The 21135-nt window shown below is 41.8% G+C and overlaps 1 protein-coding gene across 1 annotated transcript; it reads left to right on the forward strand.

The window, feature by feature from the left end:
• The first annotated feature begins 1096 nt into the window (after positions 1 to 1096).
• LOC119722525 (glycogen debranching enzyme-like) lies at positions 1097 to 21131 on the forward strand. Its single transcript, XM_038192693.1, has 27 exons — positions 1097 to 1174; positions 3154 to 3232; positions 3645 to 3876; positions 4117 to 4357; positions 4874 to 5188; positions 5432 to 5540; positions 5897 to 6026; positions 6207 to 6419; positions 7278 to 7602; positions 7892 to 8015; positions 8693 to 8856; positions 9729 to 9830; positions 10033 to 10188; positions 10501 to 10651; positions 11756 to 11990; positions 12306 to 12574; positions 13268 to 13401; positions 14009 to 14142; positions 14675 to 14953; positions 15215 to 15440; positions 15594 to 15705; positions 15804 to 15939; positions 16155 to 16267; positions 16565 to 16767; positions 16877 to 16974; positions 17442 to 17529; positions 17862 to 21131. The coding sequence occupies exons 1-27, from the start codon at positions 1169 to 1171 to the stop codon at positions 18171 to 18173; spliced, it is 4686 nt and encodes a 1561-aa protein (XP_038048621.1). The 5' UTR covers positions 1097 to 1168; the 3' UTR covers positions 18174 to 21131.
• Positions 21132 to 21135: the final 4 nt, after the last annotated feature.

Raw genomic sequence — 21135 nt, forward strand, 5'->3', positions numbered from 1 at the left:
TAGGGTTAAACACTTTCTAAACCGTAATGAACTATTCAGTAAAACCTTGTTCATTCCGATCTATGTTTTTTTTATCCATTAGTTGACAACGATTTACACATTTGTGTTGATATTACCGGTAATAACTTTCGCAAATTATTTTCTAAATTTTACTAAGAGTCAGAATATGAAAAAAAATCATGGTTTGATCAGTGGCGGATCCAATGGTTCATGGATTTTTGTTTGTGAAAATAAAATTCGCAAAAAAATCGCTTTGGGTATAATGAATAAGGACAAAGTTTCTGGTTGGTTTTAAAAGTGTGGAAATAGGATATGAGGTAAGTGGCCAGACTTTGCCAGAAATTCAGAGTTTCCATATTTTCAGCAGACACTATGACACTTTCCCCTTCCAAAATATTTCCCAATATTTTTTTATGGTTACAAATTTGATGCAATCCTTATCGATAGAGGGCGTCTTAATTGTCTTTTGATATTATCGATAAAGAAAAGTGCCCCACCCCCCAAAATAAATAAATAAATAAATAATAAAAATACATTCGTAATAAAAATTCTTGTTGATATTTTTGATATGTTAAATTACATCAATTCCGTTATTGGTATCCCAATTGCTGTTTACGGAATCTCTCCCGAATTACCTCATGTAATTTTAAAAAGGTAGGTAAAAGTTATTAAATAGGTAATTTTAATATTAATATTTGGACTTCACGTGATATTAATTTCATCAAGTGCTATCCAGGGTGAGATGACAAGCAAAATTCTTACATCAATTATGATTGGCCAATCCTGGAGGTGTGTCCTTGCTCTACGCCGCGATAAAAAAAAAACTCCGATTAGGAATATCACCCAAACGATCTCATTTTCAGGAGCCGTGGTACATCGAAGCTACATATTATACCTCGATCGGGATATAATTTGTTTAGGGTATTTTATCTAGTATCCTGAAAATAGCGTGGCCACGCCTTCCGTGTTGGTGCGCACGCGTATTTAGGTTCATCAGCTGTCGAGGAAGCTATGCAGCTTGTTTTGCTGTGAAAGCGGACGGAAATTGTCTCCAAAAGTACGTATTCTTGCACTGGCAAGTACAGATAGGAAATATCAGATATTGGTTAACATTTTTTTTAGTAACAGCTTTCGTAATTTTGCCGACTTGCATGCGTTTGTTTTGACAATGGAGGTAGGAAAACAATTCTAGCTTGGAATGGAAGCTTAATGCTCATGGAGCATGTGGAGTTGTCACGCCCCAACTATCGCATCGGTCCCAACTATAGTTGGGCCTGTCCCAACTATAGTTGGGCCTGTCCCAACTGTTGTTCCACAGTTGGGCTGGCCCAACTATAGTTGGGCCTGTCCCAACTATAGTTGGGACGGTCCCAACTGTAAGTTCCATTGTTGGGCTGGCCCATCTATAGTTGGGCCACTCCGATCTTTTTATTTTGCGGTGTCCCAACTATAGTTTACATTGATGTACAACCATAAAACGTCCCCTACAGCTCTGATACACGTCTGACTTTACTGGGGACCACTGAAATTAGCTATTGATGGGGCGAATTATCTATAGTTGGGCCACCCCAATCTTTTTATTTTGCGGTCCCAACTATAGTGTACATTGTTGTACGATTATAAAACATTCCCTACAACTCTAATACACATCTGACTTTACTGGGGACCAATGAAATTATCTATGGGTGGGGACCATCTGTAGTTGGGCCACCGCAACATTTTTATTTGGCAGTCCCAACTATAGTTTACATTGATGTACGACTATAAAACATTCTCTACAGCTCTGCTTACATGTCCGACTTGGGACCTTTGACATTAGCTATGGGTGGGGCCCATCTATAGTTGGCCGGCCATGGCAATCTTTGAATTTTGCAAAATGTTGCTGGATAATAAAACCCAGCAGCTGGACAACTCATCCAACTAGGCAGTACCACGTGACCGGCCAGCCTTGCGGCATGCATGCACGACGAATACACGGTGCCAGCGCCGCGGAACATTTTAATCCAACAAGATCTATCAAGCATGAAGCATCCGGCGCAACTCCAGTCCTAACTATAGTTGGGCCGACCCAACTGCCGCACTTTAGTTGGGACAGTCCCAACTATAGTTGGGACCGATGCGATAGTTGGGGCGTGACAGAGTCATGGCCGGGAATGGGCAGATTCGCCATTAATTTACTGTACAGCACTCAGCAGTACTGGACTCTGAGCTGGAATTATCCAGCCGACTTACCAGCTTACATGACTTAGTTAGAATGCGGTTTTCACTTTCTAGGTCTATTTGCGAATCTCCCTATGTCATGAGCCTTTTCATCAAGCTATATATTCGTGATTTGGTGTTAGTCAGAAAACTCAAATTGGCCGGAAAGAATGTTGCAACCTCATGACCTGCACGCCACTTCAGCGGTTGTGTACAAAGTCTACGGAGAGTCTAGCCCCATGAATGTGGCCTATTTACTGGACTGCCTCCGTAAACATAGGCCACACATCCACATGTACAAAAACGTGTCGACTTTGCCAAATTTTGATTTTCACATTTAGGCTTACTTTGTAGGTTTTTTCGCTTTAGAAGCATTCTCACCCTCTATATAGGCTAATCAGAAAGTGCTGCCTTTTTCAGATGTCTAATTTTTGTGAAATTTCATGTTGAAATTTTGATACGCAAACGTGTAAAAATGAATCTGGAAATTTCACGAAAAATATACATCTGAAAAAGGCAGCACTTTCTGATTAGCCTATATAGAGGGTGAGAATGCTTCTAAAGCAAAAAAACCTACAAAGTAAGCCTAAATGTGAAAATCAAAATTTGGCAAAGTCGACACGATTTTTGTACATGTGGATGTGTGGCCTATGTTTACGGAGGCAGTCCAGTAAATAGGCCACATTTATGGGGCTATGGAGAGTCAAGAACATGTTCTAAGTATTTTCAAAATTGGAAAGGTTTCTCAGTTTTCTTATCATCATTTTTGCAATGATTGACCTTCACTGAGATGATATATGAAGAAAAAAGGTGGTGCCAGGTTGCAACATTTTTTCCCAACATGCATTCTTTCCGGTTTAAATGTTTAAATGTTCAAAGCATTGTGCACATTTGCCACGGACAAATATTTCCAATAATTTTGGAGTTTTCTTTGCATTTCAAATTTGATGAAAGGTGAAGATGGAAGAGATTCGTCAGCTGACGCTGAGAGACAAAGAACACAAAGATACGACCTTGCACAGACTTCAGAAAGGTAGGTCAGGGGTCGAGGATTTCAAAGGTCAAAGGTCAAGACTTTCATTTGGGGCTGATGATCGAGCGTGGGCATAGAACCAGGTTTTACGGAAAGCAGCCAGATCAGAAATGTGGGTGAATATGCACGTTATGCTGCATTGTTGGAAAGTCTGCAATTTACAGAATTCCAATTTGTACCGCAAAATATCCCACAATGCATTGCAAAACATTCCTGCACTGCAGCCATCCAGTGTATCTGTAACTGTCTAGTTGCTACAGAAAATTTACTTAACAGAAATTATTGAAAGTGTGTCATTTCAAAGTTGCATTTTTGCATTGACTGCTGAGTGTACCTTCATTGGAATAACACCGATAACCTTTGTACAATGAACAGGTTTTAATGTGCGTTCATGGCATACCTCCCTGTACAGGATGGAAACTACATTTCGTCCTGGGCCCGTCCCTCCAATCCAAACAGGTTCACGTCTTCACTAACCATCCCCCTGGACACACCCCCGTGCAGCGCCCCTTCAACCGCGGCGAGTTCTACGAGTTGGAATGGAAGACAGAGTCCAGCTCGCGCTTGGACAAGTCGGACCAGTACTGCGAAGTGCGTCTGCACTTAGCTGGGGCGTTTCAGTATTACTTCACTCACGGAACGAGGTACATGGGTATTTGTTGGATAAAGAAATTGTTAATAGGCTTGTGCGTGAACTGTAGAGGGCAGTATGTATGTTGTACTCATGGGAGCAGTATGGGAGCACTTTGATGATCCACATTATGTAATTTGTTCACACTTTTCGTCCACCACCGTTTGTAAACAGTAATTGTAAATATCAGAATTCTTCATGATAAAACAATTTTCATCTCACCACAGGACTAACTTCTTTTTGTTTTCCCTAGCAATGCACCTCAGGGTTCGGGCTATTTCGTCGTTGACCCAACCCTCAAGTTAACCAGCGACACAGACATCTTGGAGCTGGACTGCATTACCTTACAAACCGTACTGACGAAGTGTCTGGGTCCCTTATCGGAATGGGAGCAGCGCTTAGCCACAGCGAGGGAGACTGGCTACAACTTCCTTCACTTCACTCCGATCCAGGAGTTGGGAGCCTCCAATTCTTCCTACTCTATTCGGGATCAGGTACGATGATTGTAAACCTTTCTCTGTAGTTCTGTGCCCTTTACTGAAGGAAATTGATAAGCACTGCTTACTGTGTGCAGTCTGAAGCTGTGCAAGAAAAATTCTTGCTTGGTAGAACCCAAACTTATAACCTCTTGCTTACTTATTAGTGCAGACGTCTTGCTACTCGATCACTGAGCTTGCCATTCTTGGCTGGCTGGTTTGAATCTGATACAGCAGAAGGAAATACAATCAATTACTATTTTGGAATTCCATCATACAAAATAATGAATCTTGGTGCTTTCTATGAGCTTGCAAGAAAAAGTTCTCCTGGAAGGGACTCGAACTCAAGACATCCTGGTTACTCGTGCAGACCTTACAACTTGCTCACCATGCTTACAAGCTCTCAAACAGCTCTGAGTTTACCGTGTTCTGTAAAATTTCATTGGCGATGAGAAACAACCAATATTCAAATTTACAACTCCAAGACTCAAAAATGTAATGGCATACATCATTTCTAATTTTCCAACTCTACAGCATAAACTCAACCCCCTCTTCACAAGCAAGGGCCAGCAACCCGTCAGCAACGACGACATCTCAGCCCTGGTGGTCAAACTCCAATACGACTGGGGCATGCTTAGTCTGTGTGATGTGGTCTGGAACCACACCTCGTTTGACAGTCCCTGGCTCATCGAGCACCCGGAGTGCGCCTATAACGTCCACAACTCCCCGCATCTCCGGCCGGCCTACGTCTTGGACCGTGTTCTGTGGCACTTCACGCTGGAAGTCATCGATGGGAAATGGACGAAGCATGGCGTACCGTCAATCATCAAATCTGAAGAACATATTGAGGTAAAGCCACGCCCCTTTTTTATCACTTCTCGTTTTAAACTACTTCTTGAAAGTGTGAAATGCGTTAGCCAGTATGTGTTTTTACTATGATGTTTGAAAAAACCACTGATGCATTTTTGCAAAGAATATTCCTTTTTCCTTGATCTGAAGTCTCCCTTCAACTGTGATGTCTTGCATTGCATCGTCAATGGTGCACAAAGAGGTGCAAATAGTCCTTAACATCTTGTCAACATCTTTGTGCAGAATATACGCAGTGTTCTCGTCGACAAGGTGCTACCAAAGTACAAGCTGGAGGAATATTACCAGCTAGATGTAGCGGCGACTCTAGACAAGTTCAAGACGGCAGCTAAAGGTATGATTTCTTCCAGCAACATTTCCACCTCACCCTGTCGCAAAACAGAAAAGGCCTTACTTTGTTCACATCATTTCGGAAAACAAAAGAAATGAGGGTAAACAACAACGCATGTGGGTACAGTACATTGTTCAAACAGATACACCAGAGGGTGAAATTAAAATTTGATATTGGACGACTTCCAAATTTTTATCAAATCTGTCTGGAAAAAATGGTTTTCTGGATAAAAACTGTGCCATTACTTTTGTCCCTCCAGTTTTTGCGCCTAATTTACAGATGACTTTAACCTTAATTGTTTCCAAATGATAAATTTTAAAAAATGTTTTAACATTTTTTTTCTTTTCTTAATTTTTCAGCTGCAAAGACTGTTTCCTCTGCTGAGGATTCCAAGGAAGATGACGTCAAGCTGATCAAAGATCCAAAGTTTAGAAGATTAGGTGGCTCAGTGAATATGGAGAAAGCTCTACAGTGCTTCAACATACAGAGGTATAGACCAATGCTTTCTGAAATTGAAGAGACAAGGTTTCAGAAACTAATGTCTCTTTGAAACATTTCCCTGTCTGATGGGCCACACTGGCTCGTGACAGACTTTGCTTACTTAACTACAATTTTACACTAAGGAAAAATCATATATTTTTAACGACTATCGTTAACTTGGGAACCCAGGAAAGATGCCGAAGATGAGGAAGACAGACTCCAGAAATCCTGCGACGCTTTCAAGAAACACCTCCTGTACTGGAACAACCGGGCAGCCAATGAGATGTCGGAAGACATCCGCCACGCGCTGCACAATGTCTGCGCCAACGTACGCTACCATCGCGTGGACGAACACGGGCCACGCTGCGAGAAGGTTACCAAGAACGATCCACTTGTACCCAAGTAAGTCCAACGTTGTAATGGACTCAGTGTAGGACCAATAGAGGGCGCTGTTTGATCCCTTATGCGACACATTGTTACCATTGACACATTGTGTTTGTGTTCTTAGGCAAGGCACTTTACAACAATTGTCTCTCTCTACCCAGGAGTTTAAATGGTTACCTATGAGGGTAGAGACCAGATTGCACTGATCTTGAAGCTGCTGCAGAAAATAATTCTTGTGGCCTGATGAGCAGGGGTAACGATTGCAAAACGCTTCTGTATGCGTTGTGACATCACTCGGAGGTCAACTCAATGCAACAGTGATCACTGGTTCACCCGCACTGTAACAGCCTAGTGAACACTGTGGTTTCGCCATGGCTGTTGTGAATCCGTTTCATAACTGGCTCGATCCTCTTTGAAGCGAAAATAAGTACCACTGTTGTTGTAACTGGTGTGGTGACAATCTGCTGAAAGGCAGTGAACCCTTTTCTGGTACTAATTTGTGAAAATGCTGTATAAAAGTTGGACATAAAATTGTGTCGGTGATCGTGTTTGTTAAACGTATGTGAAATTTGTCGGTATGGAATGCACATGAACCTTTGTCGAGGAAATGAGCCTGGGGAGGAGGTGACGTCACACTTTGTCAGCGTGTAAAGTTCTACATTTGGTGTCAGGTTGGCGTAGCTGTACTTTCCTCGCCTTCCACCGCTGTGACCCGGGTTCAAATCCCCCCTGGCCAATATGTGGATTGGGTTTTCAGTCCCTACCACTTTTGAGGAATCCTTGGTTTCATTACCAGAAAGAAATAAAATAAATAGATAAAATAAGCCCCACATTATTATCGTTCAAATAATTTCTCATTTTTGTGTTCACAAACAGGTATTTCATCCACCTCGGCCCAAATACGGACCCTACCACCGAGGAGAAGGTCATGGACTCCGACAAAGCCCCCTTTCTCCAGATCGGCAACGGTTGGGTCATGGACGCCGACCCTCTCAAGAACTTTGCTGAGCCTGGATCCAAGGTCTACCTACGCAGAGAGCTGATTGTCTGGGGCGATTCAGTCAAGTTACGGTACGGGGAGACTCCGGAAGATTGCCCCTACCTGTGGAATCATATGTTGGAATACTCTCGGACGATGGCGCGTATGTTTCACGGATTACGCATCGATAATTGCCACAGTACTCCGGTACACGTTGCTGAGGTATGTGATTTCATGGGAACTCTTGGTTTAATTTTCAGAAATAATAATAATATTATAAAAAAAAAAAACAATAAAAAATAAAAAACAATAAGTGAGGAAATAATTGAATCCTATATTTTAAAATTTTGAAAAAAAATCTAATTATCCAGTTTTTGACAGTCTTACTTCGTAAATTTTCTTCACATAAATCTTCATATCAGTTGGTTGTAACTTGCAAGCAAAACTTTTGTGTTAGTCTCAAGTTATTTATGAATTTCCTTTTTGTTTTGAAAAATATTTTTGTATCTAGTACTTTCTTGATGAGGCACGCAGGGTACGTCCAGACCTTTTGGTCGTAGCGGAGTTGTTCACACAGTCAGAGCACGTAGACAACATGTTCATCAATCGACTTGGAATCAACACACTTATTAGAGGTAAGAAAAAAATCCTTCCATATGGAGCGTAATATTGACTACAAAACACTTGTAACCCAAATTAAAAAAAGAATCCTGTGTCGGTATGGGCTCCGTGCGCCAACAAAAGAGGGCGCGTTTTTACCACTTTTGAGAGCCCAGTGGATGAGACACACAGCGTGCGCATACTGTACTGTACTGATTCGCGCGCGAAGTACGCGCGACTTTCTGAATGTGCACATGCCAAAGCTATTAGCCACAGCGTCTTCGCGTGAGCGTCAGGCATCGTCAGCGCGCAAATACGTTCGAAAATTAACTTGCGATGGTCTCCCCCGCCCCCCCTCCCAATAACTTTGGATCATTTGAATTAAGCAGTGGATGGAATGGGAACCAGACTGGGTCTCCCCCAACTGGCCGTTAGGTTAATCAGAAATATTTTGAGAATTCCCTGGTCCCAGATAAGGGGCAGTCTAGTGTCCTTTTTGCACCTATCACACTGATTGACTGACTGATTGACTGTCTGTCACTTGTGAGCCGGGCAGTGCTATCATATAGGATTACCTCATAACGTCAATTGTGTGAGTTGCCATTTTGAATCAATTGACTAGAATTTTGGTGCATTCTGGGACAAGATCTACCAGGCCTCGTCCTGTTTACTAAACGTTACAGCTTTATTTGATGTCTTTTCTTGTCCGCAGAGGCAATGAATGCTTACAATGCTCACGACCTGGGACGTCTCGTTCACCGGTTTGGCGGGGAGGCGGTCGGGTCCTTCCTGCAACCTCGTGTCAGGCCGTTGACCCCTAGTATGAGCCACGCCCTGCTGATGGACGTCACCCACGACAACCAGAGCCCCGTCATGGTAAGCTGGATTGGTCAGTTTTGTCTTAGTTCATTAGCCTACGACTAGACTTGACACTGGATGACTTGCGACTGACTTGTGATGGCTTGTGATTGCTTGTGATGGCTTGTTAAGGGATTGTGATGGCTTGTGACGTACTCAAGACTCTTGTATTTAAAGACACATAGGAACATTGGTAATAACCTGGATTCGGATGTACCAGTAAAATTTGGAAAAACCTTACTGAAAGTGAAGATAGGATTGATCCCAAACACCCTGTGAAAGTATTCTGCCTGAAATGATATAGTTCGGAAGAAAACACTCACTGAAGGTGGTTTTAAAAACGTGTGCCACCGGGCACACTTTTTTAGGTGCAAAGGAACCAAGGGCGGATCCGGGGGGGGCCAAAGGGGGCCATGGCCCCCCCCCAAAACGAAACCAATTTTTTTTTTTTTTTATGTGACATCGCAATAAAGGCAGGCAATGAGTACACCACCATCTTTTCCTCAAAAAAACATTGGTTAAAGTGGTCAGCAATTGCCTCAGATCGCACCACAGAGCATCTAGAATCCAAAAATTTTTCGGGGCCCTAAAGCGGGCCCCGAACCCCACGCCGTAATTTTTTGACCCACTTTTTTGGGGGACCAACATTTTTTTTAGCCCCCCCCCCAAAATTGTGTTCTGGATCCGCCCTTGAAAGGAACCCAGTTACGAGACCCGTAATACGTTTTTGCTGTTTCTCAAAATGTACGGTAGCTACTGAGCTAAAACTTCAACAGATTATTTATTATGCACCCTACTTAAAGATTTGAGCAATTTTGTTGCTTTAAACAGAAAAAATACACAAAATGCAAATGATGCTCTGCATTTTAATGGTGTTTTTTGTCATCTAGACACGCTCCGTGTATGACCTACTGCCTACAGCTGCATTAGTCTGCATGGCGTGCTGTGCTGTCGGCTCCAGTAGAGGCTATGACGAACTGGTGCCAGAACATGTAAGTATAACACCAGCTATTTTAATTGAAATACAGTTAATTTGAAGACAAAAAATGTCTTCCTGCAGAGAGGTGTTTTGAGATTTCAGTAATACTCATTTTGAAATTTGAATGTACAGTAGTATAATTCTTAAACCTGGAATGCAGTATAAATCTTAAACCTCCAGTATGTGTTAAAGAAATCTTGTTTCCATTTCTTCAGATTCACGTGGTCAAGGAGAACCGTCTCTACACCTCGTGGAAAGAAGATGCAGACGTCTGTCATCTTGAGGAAGTCAGTCACAACCACGGAATCATCAAGGCCAAGCGAGTCCTGAACGAACTGCATCAGACACTGGGAGCGAAAGGCTACACTCAGGTTAGAAAATAAAACTTGAGAGTGAAGTGAATTACAAGTTAAATTGGAAGTTTTAAGGCCCTAAGTAACAGAGAGTGATTAACCAACAGATCTTGACAGGCTTTTACAAAATATTACTGGGTCTTGCCCACTCCCCCCCCCCCCCCCGAACTCCCCCCTCCCCCCCCAAAAAAGGGACCAAAGCTTCAAGCCAGGTTTTCAGTCCGGCATACACCTAGATTAAGAGTGAGTCATTGAAGAGTCATACCGGCCCCTACACAAAGTTGTTAATGGCCACAAGAAACCCAATCACTTGAATGTCTTGTTTTGCAGGTGTACGTTGATCAAGTCGACGAGAATATCGTAGCTGTGACTCGGCACAACCCTGTCTCGCATCAGTCAGTTATCCTCATGGCACGCACGGCCTTTAAACATCCCTCTAATCCGAGTTACACTGGTTACATACCACCACTCTGTGTACCAGGTAAATATTAAACTAGTTTAATAATACTTAACTAGTCAGTTATCCTCATTGCACTCATAGCATTCAAACTTCCCTCTAATCTGAGTTACACTGGTAACTCTTTTTGTACCAGGTAAGATTTAAACCAGTTGAGAACACTCATTAATCTCAACTAGTCATCCTACTAATCCAAGTTATGCTGGTTACATACCACTTCTCCCTGTACCAATTAAGCATTCAACCTGGTACATGCTATAATTACTTTTCCAGTCTTGCATCTTCATCAGTAGCAAATATAATCCATGTTACTCTGGTTATAACCGCCATTCATAAATACCTCAGACAGTTTAGCTATTCCTATTGGTCGAGAGCCCGTCACGTGGCCGGTCTTAAACGGATGATAAAGACATGGCTAGCTGGTCTTAAACACTTTTCCAGTGTCACAATAAAATGTGGACTCCTAAAAATCCAGTGCCTCTTATCGTTTCATTGGTTGAACGTTCACAATCCTCACGTAGGCATGCGCAACACTACCAGGGAGTCAGAATTTTATAGTTCTAAATTCAAAACGCAACGCGCCAGGTGCGTTCTGCGCGACATCGCGCAGAACACGATACGCGCGCGTCAATCTCCATAAAAGGGTTGTTTACATCTTACTCGCCAGCTGAACACTCCATTATTTTGCAAGAGGGATGTTTCAGAAAGCATAAAGTGAATTTCTTGAACAAAATCAGGATGTTTTGAACGAATTATATGATTTTTTCTTACCGAAAAGGTATTTATGAATGGGAATAAATATGTGCTCCGTCGGTATTTATCACTCTGTTTAAGACCACTTAGAGTCTGGGTGCTGATAATTACCCTTGCCTCCGGCTGGGGTAATTATCAGCACCCAAACTCTAAGTGGTCTTAAACAGAGTGATAAAAACCTCCAGAGCACACGTTAATTCCCTTATTTGATTAATCAGTTTAGAATTTAAACCAGTTTAAGGCTCATCATCAGAAATTTAAATTCAACATCCACAGCAAAAATTCCTGATATGAAGACACAGCTATATTTTGGGAACATTAACAGTATTCCAACTTTTGAGATATTTCACATGTTTTCTTCTTCTAACTCCACAGGGGTCGTCGAAGAGATTATCCTGGAAGCCCGCATGGTCCAGAAAGCAGAGGCCCCGCCCCCAAAGAGTGACACCCACATCAACGGTCTGGGTCACTTCACCGTGGACCTGCAGAGCAACATTCAGCTGTACAGCAGTCAGATGGTCGAGCTAGCTGACCACGGATCAGAGAAACAGTCCTCGGTACAGGAGATTGATTTCATTAACTTCCCACCAGGAAGCGTCATTGCTTTCAAGTAAGTCCTATCTCATCTGAGAACAAATATAGAAGCCTTGATTTTAATTGGTGGAGGAGTATTTTACCCATTTCCAGGTGTATTACATTTGTATTCACTGAAGAATTAATCAAATCAGTGCTCAAGTGGTTTCGGGCGGTTCTAGGAGTTATAGGCAGGACGGTTTTGGGCAATACAGCGACTAATCTGTTCATGTATGTACCACCGACCCATGTGTGTTGTTTCATCTCATCATCAGTAACATGAAAATTACATTTTCAAAGTATAAAACTTCATTAAGTCTGCTTAATTTTTCTTTCTGATAAAAAACTCCAGGGTCACTCTCAACCCAGCCTCCCGCAAGGCCTTATCGGCGCTCCGAGCCTGCATCTCTCAGTTTGGTTACCGTGTGCGTACTCTGAGCGGCAACCCGCCCAACCAGAACCAAGTCACGTCTAACTTCCATACCATCGCGAGGAAACTCTCCCTGGCCGATCTGAATCGAGTCCTGTATCGTTGCGACGTGGAGGAACGCGATGACGGCAAAGGCTCTGGGGGGTATCATATCCCACAGCACGGTAGTCTGGTCTACTGCGGCTTGCAAGGTAAACAAGTTAAAACTTGAGCAACTCGGTTTTTGGAGGGAAAAAATATTTGGATCAGTGTTGTAGTAGAATCACAAGTCATCACAAATGGATCACAAGTCATCACAAATGGATCACAAGTCATCACAAATGGATCACAAGTCATCACAAATGGATCACAAGTCATCACAAATTTATCACAAGTCATCCCAATAGATCACAAGTCATCACAAATGGATACAAGTCATCACGAATTGATCACAAGTCATCACAGATGAATCACAAGTCATCTTGAATTGATCACAAGTCATCATAGTGGATCAAAAGTCATCATAGTGGATCACAAGTGATCACAAGTCATCACAAGTCAGTCACAAGCCAGTCACAAGCCAGCCAGTGCTGAGTCAACTCGCAAGCTATTCCAATGAACTGTGACGTAGGCAAACCTTTGTTATTGTTTATCTTCTGTTACATGTGATCCAACTGGTGAATGGACTTGTGATTAAATTAAGATCAGATTTGTTATGGACTTGATTTCCACACTGAACTTATTCTCAAAGATCATTAGCGAAAGTTTTTCCCTATATGGAAAAAAAAAATAGAAATGAGCATTATGGATAGAATGATGTTGCACTTCTTGCATCAATAGCTGTAGATATCTATTCAAACAGGACTTCATAACACTGATGTGCAAATCTACCTTTCTTGTTGCAGGTTTTATGTCGGCACTGGACAAAATTCGAAGCAAGAATGACCTGGGTCATTCACTGTGTGAGAATCTACGTCAAGGAGACTGGATGGCGCAGTATGTAGGGAACAGACTAAAGCTACATGCCAGCACCAGACAAGTGAGAAGTTTTCTTTTTTTCAAGAATTCGTCAAGACTTTTCATTTTTTATGGGAGACTGTTGTGATGTTCAGTTGTGAATTTCTAACAAAGTACAACATTATTTGCCATGTCGTTTGTTTGAAATGTATTCTTTGGCCAGGAATCATCCAGGAAAAAAAAATGCCTTGATGAAGCTGCATCTACCACGTTTGGGTTCACGTCTACTTTTGTGTATGGGAGCAAGCGATTTTGTGTCCATAAGCAATGCACTTTGACACAATATTGCTGTTAATTTTTCCGAAATTGGCAGATGTTTGTAGGCAGCATTTGTCAATGTAAAATACTTTATCAGATCCACTTGCTCTCATAGTTGAATCTATCATATTTTGCTTCTCTGAGAAAAAAAAGAATTTTTGTGTCCCTAGGCAGTGCACTTTGACACAATACTGCTTTTTATTTTTCAAAGATTGGCAGATTTTTATAGGCAGCATTTGACAAAGACACAAACTATTCAGATCTACTTGCTTTCATTGTTGAATCTATATTTTGCTTCTATAAGAATTACCCCATTCTTTGTGTTCATAAGCAAGATACTTTGACATTATAATCTCTTTGATTTCCCCCAGCTTGGCCAGTGGTTCGAGGCAGCCTTCTCCAACTTCAGCCTGATCCCGCGCTACCTGATCCCTTGTTACTTTGACGCCATCCTGGTGGGAGCCTACGTGACCTTGCTTGACCTCTGCTGGCAGTCCATGTCCAAGTCAGTACCGGTGTCCTAAACAAAATTGCACTCCTATGAAATCTGGTCTGTTTTACCAAATATGTACTCTCAGCGTCACAAGAGATTTGCCTGTTCTAATTCTGTCCACTAAGACAGGTGCAGCACAATTGATGAGTCAACATTTCATAGAGTCCAAATTCAACACTACAACATGATTGTTAGCTGATAGATTCTTATTGCATATGGTCAGTTGAAGAGCCACTTTATTTATCAAGTTAACGCTGGGTTTTTTGGGGGATTCAAATCTTTTTTGTTCCTGGCCAAAACATGAAAGTAGACTTGAAACTTATGTGAGTCCAAAAACTGGTGAAAATAAATTAAAGTGTAAACTTGATGAAATGAACCCTGCCGCCACTGAAACTTTTTTCTGCCAAATCTTGATATGTTTCTAAGATCACAAGTCCTAAGAATAATATGTTGGAATCAAGGATAAAGATCAGGCTTATTAAACAAAATCCTGAAGAAAAGCTTGTTTTTAGTCAGTGATTTTCCCATTTCCTCCTGACTACAGGTTTGTTTTTGAGGGATCGTCTTTCACCCGCGCTCTGGCCCTGGGCTCCGTTCAGATGTGTGGCATCGTCAAGACGTGCCCACTGCCCGAGCTGTCCCCTAAACTCTCCGACGTTCCCACGGTGACAGACGAAGAGACCAACCGCAGGGAGCAGTGCGCTGTCACCATGGCAGCCGGACTGCCCCACTTTTCTGGGGGGTTCATGCGGAGCTGGGGGAGGGACACGTTCATTGCGGTTCCGGGATTGCTGATCGTGACGGGGAGAATGGATGATGCTAAGTAAGGATTGTCCATAGAGCTGTATTAAATTACTTCAGCGCTAACTCCTCATTCTTGCGCCTGGAGACGCTTTGAAGCCGTCCTGGGCGCAGACATTTTGAATTCATGTGCGTGTTTGTAGAACATAATGTAATTAGATGGATTGAATTTTGAAAGTGTACTCTACATGCAACGCACAAGCAGAACACACGCAAACAACTTCAGCGCGTCATGACAGTTAAAAAAAAACATCCTCATAACATTTTTTCTCTACTGCCACAGATACCTGATCCTTGCCTACGCCGCTACACTCCGCCATGGCGTCATCCCTAACCTCCTGGGCGGGGGTTCCCACGCCCGCTACAACTGCCGCGACGCGGTCTGGTGGTGGTTATACTGCATACAACTCTATTGCCAAGGGATGGAGGATGGATATAGCATACTGGAATGCCCTGTGTCTAGGATCTTCCCTGGGGATGAGGATGAGCCCCAGCCTGCTGGATTCGTGGTGAGTTTCTGTGAGATCGGAAAAAAAATTGGCAAAAGAATAAAGTGACTCTTAGTGGAGGGGGGAGGGGCAACACGAACATGGGTAAATTACACTTTGTTTTCAATCGTGATAATACAAAACACAAGTTTTTTTGTGATTTTATGTCTGCAGGATCAACCTTTGTCAGACGTCATCCAGGAAGCAATGCAGCGTCACGTTGAGGGCATCTCATATCGAGAGAGGCATGCTGGAAAGGGTCTCGACCAGAACATGTCACACGAAGGTTCGTGTCTCAACTTATTCTTTCAACAAATCTTTTAAGTCCTACGACTTTCATCCCTGTCATTTCTTTTCTTTAATCAATATTTTTCTGGCTTGTAGGTTTCAATGTCACCATCGGAGTGGACCACGAGACCGGGTTCCCATTTGGAGGAAGTAAGTGGAATTGTGGGACGTGGATGGACAAAGTGGGCGAGTCGGATATTGCAGGGAACCGTGGAACACCGGCGACCCCAAGGTACGCAATAACAACAAAGATTCATAATGGTATCGGTACATTCAAATCCAAATCAAACGACATCAACCATTTGTCTTGTTTCTCAGGATTTGGTATCTCTTTGGCAGAAAATAGATGGGTAGTGTTCCAAAGTTTGTGAAGTCAGGAAACTTAAGTCATGAAGCCAGAGCCTAAGCCATGATTTCGTAAACATCCGTTTTTGTTTGATTTGACAGAGATGGTTCTGCTGTTGAGATCGTAGGACTTTGCAAGGCGACAGTCAGGTGGCTGGCCAAGATGCACGAGGCTGGTCACTACCCGCACAGCGGAGTTACAGTAAGACTGGATGGTGAGTGATTTGATTGGTTCGTACTAAATGGCTCTGTGCATGAGCATAGAGGGCGCTATATAATCTTGCAATGTGAGTTGAGGTGGCTGGCCAAGATGCATGAGGCTGGCCATTACCCACACAGTGGAGTCACTGTAAGACCGGATGGTAAGTGATTTGATTGGTTCGTACCCTAATGGCTCTGTGCGTGCACGATAGAGGGCGCTATGTAATCTTGCAGTTCATGTGAGGTAAGGTGGCTGGCTAAGATGCGGGAAGCTAACATTCCTAAAACTGTTGGATCCTTATCTCCTTCAGGCAAACTAACCCAGATGAGCTACAAGGAATGGGATGCCAAACTCCAGGCCAACTTTGAAAAGAACTTCTGGATCGCTCCCGACGCCAACAAAGAAACCAACGAGCTGATCAACCGACGGGGGATCTACAAGGATTCAGTAGGCGCCACGCAGTTCTGGGCGGACTACCAGCTAAGGCCAAACTACCCTATCGCAATGGTGGTGGTGAGTTGGTAACCCATGACACAAAATATTTGTATCTCAATTTCTGTGTATATTTAGTTATATTTTAAGACTGTGATGACATTTTCGTTTCCTTTTTCCTTCTTGACAGGCACCAGAGTTGTTTACCCCCTCAAGAGCCTGGACAGCACTGGAAATGGCTGAGGAGTTCCTGCTGGGGCCGCTGGGAATGAAAACGCTGGATCCATCGTAAGTTACACTTATACCCTTTACATTGCTAAGGACACCCAAACACTTGATATAGCAAAAATGAAGCCAATCGATTAACCTGTTCGCGCCGGGATTATTTTGACATTGACCGGACCCAAGCGCGGGATTTTGTTTTTACGAACCTCGATGCCAGACGGGTTCAGGCAGTGATCTGCGGGTAGCACACCCTGATATTTCTGGCCTCGCTCACTGCGAGCGTGTCGCAGACAGATATTTCTGGTCTCGCTCGTTGTGTGTTTATCCATCATCCGTTCCGAATACCGCAAAATCTTTGCGTGTATAAACTGGTTAAGGAAAGTCTCTGTTCCTTTCGAAATGCAGCATTTGAAATATGGTGCAGTTTGGTTGGAACAAGCAGTGTCATGGCATGTTTTAAGTTTGTGAAAAAAGAAGACAATTTTATTTTTTTTTTCATCAAAATTGAATTCTGTTGGGTTTCATCCTAGGGACTGGGGATATGTGGGCGATTATGACAACTCCTACGATGGACATGAGACTAAGAGAGCGAGAGGGTTCAACTATCACCAAGGCCCGGTAAGTGAACAAAATATTGTTCTTTTTTTATTGATTTTTCCCTGCAATTTGAGAAGGTGTCCCTGAAAATAAAATTCACATCACCCCAACGCAAACTCCATCTTACGAATAATTTGGTTGCGGTACCTGCTGCTATATCAGATTTGAACCAGCCAGCCGACCCTGACAAGCTCAGTGGTTGTGTGGTAAGACGTCTGCACTAGTTAGCAGAAGGTCGTGGGTTTGAGTCCCACCCGAGTAGATTGTGACTTTTTTGTCACAGTCACTTGGGACAAAACGGCAGAAGCTTAATACCCAGTTAACGTAATCACCTAATCTTTGCCGACTTCCAGGAATGGGTCTGGCCAATTGGCTACTTCCTCCGCGCCAAACTCCACTTTGCCCGTCGCTTGACCCCTGACCCCTCCCCATCGGGGGCGGAGCCTCAGGACAACCTCTTCCAATCCACGGTCAACTTTGTCCGTCAGACGCTGACGCGACACCACACCGAGGTCGAGCTATCCCTGTGGAAGGGTCTGCCGGAACTGACCAACTCTGACGGTCAGTTCTGTAAGGACGGTTGCCCGACTCAGGCCTGGTCCATGGGCTGCATACTGGAGGTCTTGAACGACTGCGACAAGTTACTAGAAGATACAGCTAAATGAGGTCACCTTGAGGATGGAATGCGCATACTAGTACCCCCGCAACAGTAAAAAAGAAAAAAGCGCGAAGGACCATCTTTTTGCAATACTGACGTGATCGGTCAATAATTAGGTAAACCCGCCTCATTAGACTGGTTCCTGCCTGCATTCATTGTATAAGTGAATGATGCAGATCTTGGGAACCAGACTACCCTTCCTCCCTAATTTAGGCCGTTTCCTAATCACATGGCCATGGCCTGAACAAACACCTATGGAAGCCACTGGCTAGTGGCTGCAGCCACTTCCCATAGACTTGTGCGTTACTGCCAGCCATAGCCATAGATTTTATAAATGATAAACAGCATGCATTAAACAGCATAGTTCAAATGTTGGGATAGGTTTATAGGTTACTGAGCCCCCTCTGTTGTTTACGTACGGAGGCCACGATTATTTTATAAAAAAAATATGTCCATTTTTATTTGGCCAATTCACAGCTTTTGTCACCTCTAACTTACTAGCGAGTACAAGTTTCCGAAATACTTCATGCTTTATACTGTCCAGTTATTAGAGAAATTAAAGATTAATACCTTACGTCTGGCCCCTCTGTAGTGTCGACTCTCACGTAGACATAAATTTTTAGATCAGCCTTGAATGTAGAAACTGTAGAATATCTTAATAAAATCATGCGAGGTGTGTCAAATGTTTGGAGGTAGAACTTGAAATAACAAGCTTAAATAACTAATCAATTTACTGAACGAATTGTTGACAGATGTGTTTTGACTAATATTGCCACTGTTAAAGGAAAGTATAGGCCTACTGGTATGTGATGAGCTGGTGGCTAAACTCTTAATAGATTGTCTAATCCTGAAGGCAAATATTTTTTCCTTCCTCTTGTGTCTAATTAATGGTGCTTATGAAATACTGTACATGGCGTAGCTTTTCAAAAACGTAGATGGGTTGAAGTAAGTGTGTAAAAGTAACCACTGATCACTGCCTTTATGTTGGTTTTTCCCCCCAAGGTGTAATGTTTTAGGCGTTCACAATTTTTTTTTACCCTCAATACTCCTGGCGTGTGGTGGGAATGTCTCATAGCTTGTGACCACAAGTTGTGAAGCAGAGTTGAAAGTTTTGGCTCAAGTTCCAACTCTTGAGTTGGTTTTGTGAACACAAGAAATGTCCACGTAATTGGACTGCAGCGTTTATAAGAGTGATTGCCCCTGATAACTTTGTGATATTAATATTGTATGTAAAATTAATGATAATAACCTTGCTTTCTGAAGATCAGTGTTTCCCTATACCTAACCTTCTGAAATCCTTCAAAACCCACTTGGAAATTTTGAAGGACTTTCTAGGATTTCTAGAAATCCTTCAAAACCCAGTTGGAATTTTTGAAGGATTTTCTAAGATTTCTAGAAATCCTTCAAAACGCAGTTGGACTAATGATTTTTGAAGGATTTTCTAGGATTTCTAGAAATCCTTCAAAACCCAGTTGGACTAATGATTTTTGAAGGATTTTCTAGGATTTCTAGAAATCCTTCAAAACCCACTTGGACATTTTGAAGGATTCTCTAGAATTTCTAGAAATCCTGCAAAACTCACTTGGCAATTTTGAAGGATTTTCTAGGATTGTGAAAGGTGCTGCCCAGCGATTATATCTTTACATGGAACTTGATGTCCCTAGAAAGTTAAGTACAAATACATGTAAGTACAGTGAAAGATTTAGTAAAGCTGCGAATGTAGGTAGGATTGTCATTGATAAGTTTCTGCTGTGGGAGCTTTGGTTGTACATAGATTACCTTTTAGAGATTCTATCAATTATGTACCACTCACGAATGTGTAGTTAATAACTTGAATGTTTCGAATGCAGTTGCAAATTGACTTCTTAATGCAAAAGTCTGATTAGGTTTATAAAAAAGGATTGTTACTGGAATATTGCTTCAAATGCTATAGTGTTATATTAAAGATCTAAATTGTAGAGATTTATCTTTTGTATGTAGTTTAAATAATGCGCAAAATACTCAAGTACGTATATATAGTCTTTCCTTCTAAAGCAATATAACTGTTCGTTTATTTTGTGTGTACTGTTTGTGTTTTGTAGGCTTCCTGGTTGAATTTCTTTTTAAACTCACAAATCAGATTTGTTTATTTTGTAAATTGACAGATCATTGCATTATTTTATTTATCTGGGCATATAAAAATGTAATTGTTTATTTGATTAAAGCATTTTACAATGTGAAAAATATATGAAAACAGGTCCAAAATATGGAATCTGATGACAAGATTTACTGCCATTTTTTTTTACCAAAGACAATTTCACTCTGAGGAAATTTCACAACCAAAATTCTAAATATTTTGATTTGTTATTAATTTTATAAAACTCCAAGAGGTTCAAGTTGTTTTTTAGTCATCTGTGAAATATGAATATTCAGATTTTTGTGTTCTGATTTGGAGGCACAAACAGTCATGAATTGAAAGAAAAATGAGGTATTTGCACTGCAAGATTTAAACAGTAAACTTTTCAGTCACACACATTATGCTGCACTTAGTTTCAGTACAATTTATTTTGGGTCAAAAAATTGGTTTTGGAAAACTAGTCATTAAGGTTACAGGGCTTAAGTTTTGCATCAAATCTAAAAGTATCTAATTTTACATAAAGATGAATAAATATATATGGTAAAAATGAATTAGATGTATTCTTTTATAATTGATAGGTAGTTATAATTGTTTCGTTATCTTTATTTGTAATCAGGGAAAATAACTGGTAATATTTCTTTTTGGAAAACACTGCATTAGGAATTTTAAATATATTTGATCTTCCAGGATTTTGTGTGATTCTTTTGCATGAACTGTGTGCTTCTTTTGGATGCAATGTACAGTCCTTTACACAAACTTCCTTACTTGTCAACTCAAAAAGATTTGTTGTATTTTACACTTTTAATTTGCAGTGCTCCAATAAATTAATGAATGCCCTGCAGTCTCCTATATC

Source organism: Patiria miniata, unplaced genomic scaffold (assembly GCF_015706575.1).
Source record: "Patiria miniata isolate m_02_andy unplaced genomic scaffold, ASM1570657v1 HiC_scaffold_15, whole genome shotgun sequence".
In the NCBI taxonomy this organism is placed as follows: domain Eukaryota; kingdom Metazoa; phylum Echinodermata; class Asteroidea; order Valvatida; family Asterinidae; genus Patiria; species Patiria miniata.